Source organism: Hibiscus syriacus, unplaced genomic scaffold (genome assembly GCF_006381635.1).
Source record: "Hibiscus syriacus cultivar Baekdansim isolate YM2019G1 unplaced genomic scaffold, ASM638163v2 tig00109987_pilon, whole genome shotgun sequence".
In the NCBI taxonomy this organism is placed as follows: Eukaryota; Viridiplantae; Streptophyta; class Magnoliopsida; order Malvales; family Malvaceae; genus Hibiscus; species Hibiscus syriacus.
Window position 1 is genome coordinate 36,411 of NW_024062550.1, and position 5,391 is coordinate 41,801.

At 36.4% G+C, this 5,391-nt stretch overlaps 1 protein-coding gene across 1 annotated transcript; it reads right to left on the minus strand.

Annotated features, from left to right (window-relative positions):
• Positions 1-2,117: 2,117 nt before the first annotated feature.
• Positions 2,118-3,684, minus strand: LOC120211815 (probable WRKY transcription factor 17). The gene is made up of 3 exons (XM_039210281.1): positions 2,941-3,684; positions 2,595-2,720; positions 2,118-2,506 (listed from the first exon to the last, which is right to left on the minus strand). The coding sequence occupies exons 1-3, from the start codon at positions 3,606-3,608 to the stop codon at positions 2,332-2,334; spliced, it is 969 nt and encodes a 322-aa protein (XP_039066212.1). The 5' UTR covers positions 3,609-3,684; the 3' UTR covers positions 2,118-2,331.
• Positions 3,685-5,391: the final 1,707 nt, after the last annotated feature.

Consider the following 5,391-nt stretch of genomic DNA (forward strand, 5'->3'; position numbering starts at 1 on the left):
AGCTCCCACTATTTCACTATCGTGAATAGTTCTATAGAATCTCAAAGAATGGGTAATACCTTCTTATTTTCTTATGTTGGAGGATCCACCTTTTGGTGGCAACCACAAAGACAATAAGCAGATATTACACACTCAAATCTGACTCTGATACCAATTGTTGCGGAAGACGGCTATCAGATAGAGCAAAATCGCAACTGATAATTTGAGAAAATAAAAATGAAGATAAAAGAGACACAAAATTTACGTGGAAAACCCCTGAATAATATAGGGTAAAAACCACGGGCAACGGTAGAAGAATTTCACTATGAGAAAATAAGAATTACAACCTCTTTCGATCTACCAAGGAGAAAACAATGATAATTCTCTCTAGATAAAAATGAGAAAACAACTCTCAAGAAACTCTCTAAAATCTCTCTAGTATTGGAAGAAAGCTAGAATGCTTTGGGATGGTTTTGAAGCTAAATAAGCTAGGGTATTTATAGTTGAAGCTTTAAGGACTAATTTATAAATATCCTAAATTACAATGGCTAAAATTAAGGTTCTACCATTTCCAAAATTCAGCAATAGTTGCTGCCCTTTTTTCCAAGCAGCACCGAAAGTTGCATTTATTATGCACACTTTCGGTGCATAGTCAACACCAATCACCGAGCAGTGTGTTGTAATTAATTACAAAACTCACCATTCTTTGAACACTCCCATCATGAGGAGGAGGTGGACTCTGCCTCTGTAATCCACCTGAACAAATAGTTCCCAGAAAATTTCAGCTGTACCATTGATCACCCTCCTAATGAGATCTCTCTTGTCAAGTTTTGGTTTGGATATCGGTTGAAATCCAATCTCAATTTGTTTAGTGATGCAAATATATCCAATAACTTACGAAGCTTAATAGGATCTTTCTTACTTTCTGCAACAGTCTTTCCAAACTGAAGAAAAGCATGAATATTACCTTGAGAAGCTATTTTCGAGAAGATTTCCATCCAAAACCATCCATACCAATCCTTTCAAAAACATCATTTTGAACTCAGCCACAAACAAATGCTTTACAGCAAACTTCAAATGGTTTTCTCGTTGTCCAATATATTCTTCTGTGCTCAGCACATCATTAACTTCCAAGACTGAGATCTCAAATCAATTTCCAGTAAAGTAGTTCTAACGTTTGAGTTGCCAACTTCAACCCGATGCACTTCTCGAGTCTGTTGTTTGCAACTTTGTGAATAACAGTCACAGATAGAGAGGATGGCGCAATGCCTGCTTGTCACGTCCCCGATAAAAAACGTCTTTTAAAAAACATTATCAACTTAAAACGTTTTTGTAATATATTTAAAATTAATAAAAAAATAGATGTTATTTTAATAATTAAATAATATATATTTCAGCAAGAAGGCCTTGGTATAGCTCATTTTTTGGTTAAAAACAGAATACATGATACAAATTAAACACTAAATTATCTCACTCTATGTAGGGGGAGTGCTGGATCGACTTGAGTTAAAAAAATTTGAATTATTCGAGTCGATGAGTCCTATTTTACAATTCGGAATTGACTTAAAAAAATTTCAAGTTGAGACGAGTCGATTTTTCGAGCTTTTGTTTAAATTTAATAGTAAATATTTATATTATTTAATTTCAATTTAAGCAACTTTCGATAACCATATATACAATACAAATATATTTCTTTATATTTTTTTCATATGTGATATACATATATATATCATACAAAGTCTAATGACTTAACTCAAACATAAAAAAAATCCATTAATTACTAAAAATTCAAGTTATTCGAGTTATATTTTATAACTCAACTTAAATTTAAAAAATTTTCAAGTTAAATCGAGTCGAATAATTCAATATTTCGAGTCAAATTTTGCTGACATTAACTCTCATAAAAAAAAGGGTGTATGATAGAAACCATTCTTCATAAATAAGTTTACCACGACTCATTTTGGTTAGAGCATCTTTAAACAATAAGGCTTTTACTGAAAAAGCCGAATGCAACTGAAGCTTCAAAAAGTTGACCAACTCCAATTCAGTCACCGATTTGAAGGAGCAGCTGAATTGACTACACTGCTTTGTTTTTATATTTATTGTACCCCACGTTCATCAAAATCTGAAATGTTATATCTTACAATTATTATGGTATTATTAATATCATCACCACCCAAAAACGTAATCAATAAACAAATAATTTAATTTTAACTTCACTTCTAAGGATTGATTCCCACAATCTCAACTAGTCTACTCTTTTCGTCTGGAGAAAAGAAAAAAAAATTTACATCCACCCCCAAAATATTACAAAAAAGTCATACTTCCTTGAAGAATTTATTATTTGGCTAATCAAGCTGACTTGAAGACCAGTTCCACACCAGGGGCCATATTCTCCTGCGCCGCGGGTTGAGAGTGGCGGTGCTCCCCTTCGTAAGTAACGATCAACATAGACGGATCATCCGTGGCTCGCTCCACGTGTTTCCTCGCGGGGCACCCTCTGATGGTACTGCACTTGTAATATCCCCTGTTATGCACAAAACAAGTCAACGCTCACATTTTTTCCCTTTGATACGTCAGCCGATAAAAGAGATTCACAGGACCACAGTAGTTACCGTGGGTATGGCGACCCCTTGATCGGCTTTTGCCCGTATTTCCTCCATGAATACTCGTCGGCTGGAATATCGGCGATCTTAGCACTGATCGCTGGTACTCTGATTACCTTTTTCACCCTTTTTTTCCTGAAATATTAAACCAAATACCAAGTCACCAACAATTTTTATGACTCCAGCTAAACTTGGGACGTTTTATTTATCTTGACCCGGCCGATTCCAACGCAACTCTGCTCACTAGTCTTCTTTGATTAACAAACTATTTAAGTTTTCAAATTCAAAAAGAAATCGACAGCTACCTAGTAAATCCGCCCTAGGATTTTTTTTAAAAGCTCGTTCGTTTTATTACCTTCTCTTTGAGGAGCAGAGGCACTTGCCGCCGCCGGAGACGTTATCTGATTTCTCATGTTCATGGCACCTCTTCTTGAACGGAACCGAGGATAGTGGTGGTTTTCCAGCTGAAACGGCCGGCGCTGGCGTTGAGAATAGAGATGAACCTTGCTTCCAGTTTGAAACGCTGCCGTCCCCGGTGATGGCAGAAGACATAAATGATGAGTTGGAGGACACGCTGAAATTTTCCTTCGTAAACTCAAACTCTGTACTTTTAGATTTGGAGCTAAACAAACTAGGTTTTGTAAAGTCGAGAGTCAAACTCAGCGGCTGCGAAGGAACGAAACTAGGAGTTACACTTGTGGCTTCGACCGGAGCCGGAGCTCGAATCAAAGACTTTTGGGAATTAGCATCAGTTAGAGAAGCAGAGGATGAGGACGGGGAGGAAAAGGAAGAGGACTGAACAGGTCCACGTCTGAATCGGGCGTGACCGTTTCTGTTGATTAGAGAGATGACCTTCTTGAACTTGGAGACGGCGATGTCGGCAACGTCGGCGCAGTCGGCGCGGTTTGACTGTTGAGAAAGGAGGGTGATGAGGTGCTCCATGCTCTTCACGCCCTGCGATGCAGCCTCTTGTATGGCTGTTTGATCATCTATCTTTGGTAAACTCATCAGATCCACCGTCATTTTCAAAGAAACACCGACGAAAAGCAAGAAAACTAAAGCAGTAGTCGAGAGGTCAACAAATCATAGAAGCATGGGGAGAATAGAAGTGTTGAAAGGTGAAGGCGGGAAAGGGGAGGGGGTTGATATAAGGGATAGGGCAGGCTGAGGGATGACCAGGTGACCGGGTAAAAAGGATAAATCTGATGGCTGAGATTGATTTGAAATTTTCAACGGTTGAATAAAGAAATGGGTGCGGTGGATGGGAGCCAGCGCATAGAGAGAATAATAGGTAAGATCTGGGGTTTTGATTTGAATAAACCTATCAACAACGTTGACTAGGCTTTTAACAAAAATAAACAATTCGCTGTTAGAAAGGATCAAAGTCAAAGTAACACAGTAGCGGTTCAAACTTGGTTAGGATTTCATGTAATTTTTTAGTGGACGATTTCGTTTTACATTTTTAACGCATACTTTTTTAGGCACGGTGAATCTTCATTTGTTCAAATCTTTTCGCTTTAATGCTATTTTCTACAATTTTAACTCTTCACATAATCAATTCAAATCAACTACTGCAAAAGACTTTCTAAATAAATATTCATAGTAAATGATTCCTTCAACGGAGATATTGGTGTTAATGATTTATATTGGAGTAATTACTGTAGTAAAAGATGCCCTTGGCTTTGAAGTTTATAGGAAACCGACATGCACAGTAAAAGATGGAAACGAAAGCTGACTAAAGTGGAGTCATTTCCTTTTTTTTAATCCAAAACTGTTGACCAGTCTTTTTCTTTGTAACCGAGTGACACCGGTTATTCTTCTCTAAACTGTCCAATTAACCCTCGCTAATCTAACGGTTGTTTAACGCATCAAAGAGTAAGACGTTCAGTTTTTAATTTTTCTAGAACCTCCAAGTGCGACGGCTATTGAATCCGAAAACGTGGCAGTTTAATAATGATTCGTCTTAATGAGGGTTTTAAAGTCAATTCAACTGCTATTTAATTACAAGCACCTAAGTCGTAAAAAGATTATTATTATTCGTTGAGTTTCCAGGATTGAATATTAAAAAATTTATGGGTACGGATTTTTAATATTAAATTATTGAAAATTACTTTAGATAGATATTATATTTATCCAAATTAATAAAAAAAGTAGAATAATTATTTGAATAAGTGAATTGGATCTAGTTCAATTAGTAGTATGTGTTGAATAATGCTATTGGATTAAATTGTATTAATTCAATAAGTTATAATAAGATTTTAAGCTCAATTGATGGGTTGCTAGTCGGTTTATAACAGATTCTGTTTGATAGTTACTTTGTCAAATATAAAATTTATTTCAAGCCAATGTATTGTAAGCATTTCAGTTATATGAAATTTAATAAAATGTGAAAGCCGAATTGTTGTTTAGTTTCTTGTGCCTCCTCTGTCTTCTTGCATTGTTTGCTTCTTCTGTCCTGATGTTGTATTAGATTCCTGGTATCGACGTTCATGGAAAGTCCTAGATCGTCTGTTGGTGCTGATGCATCCTCTCGAATAAATGAATTAATGTGTAGTTGGATGAAACCAATTTAAACAAGTCATTTTGACAGTTGGTGGACTTGGATTGGAAGAATTGTATGATCTTGATATGCCTAAACCTGATAAGCTCACTCGAAATATGAACGATGATCATGTGTGTAATCTTGAGTATTCTTGGTTTGTCAAACAAAACAGTTGATTGACCACATGGCTGCTTTCAACAGTAAGTGCTGATCTTCTACCATGGTTGGCCAGTGTTGTTTATGGTCTATACTCCACTAGGAAAG

Coding starts and splice junctions, on each gene's coding strand:
- LOC120211815 (XM_039210281.1), bottom strand. CDS start 3,608: ATGACGGTGGATCTGATGAGTTTACCAAAGATAGATGATCAAACAGCC. Junction 2,721..2,940: donor CTCTGCTCCTCAAAGAGAAG/GTAATAAAACGA, acceptor TTAATATTTCAG/GAAAAAAAGGGTGAAAAAGG. Junction 2,507..2,594: donor AAGGGGTCGCCATACCCACG/GTAACTACTGTG, acceptor TGTGCATAACAG/GGGATATTACAAGTGCAGTA.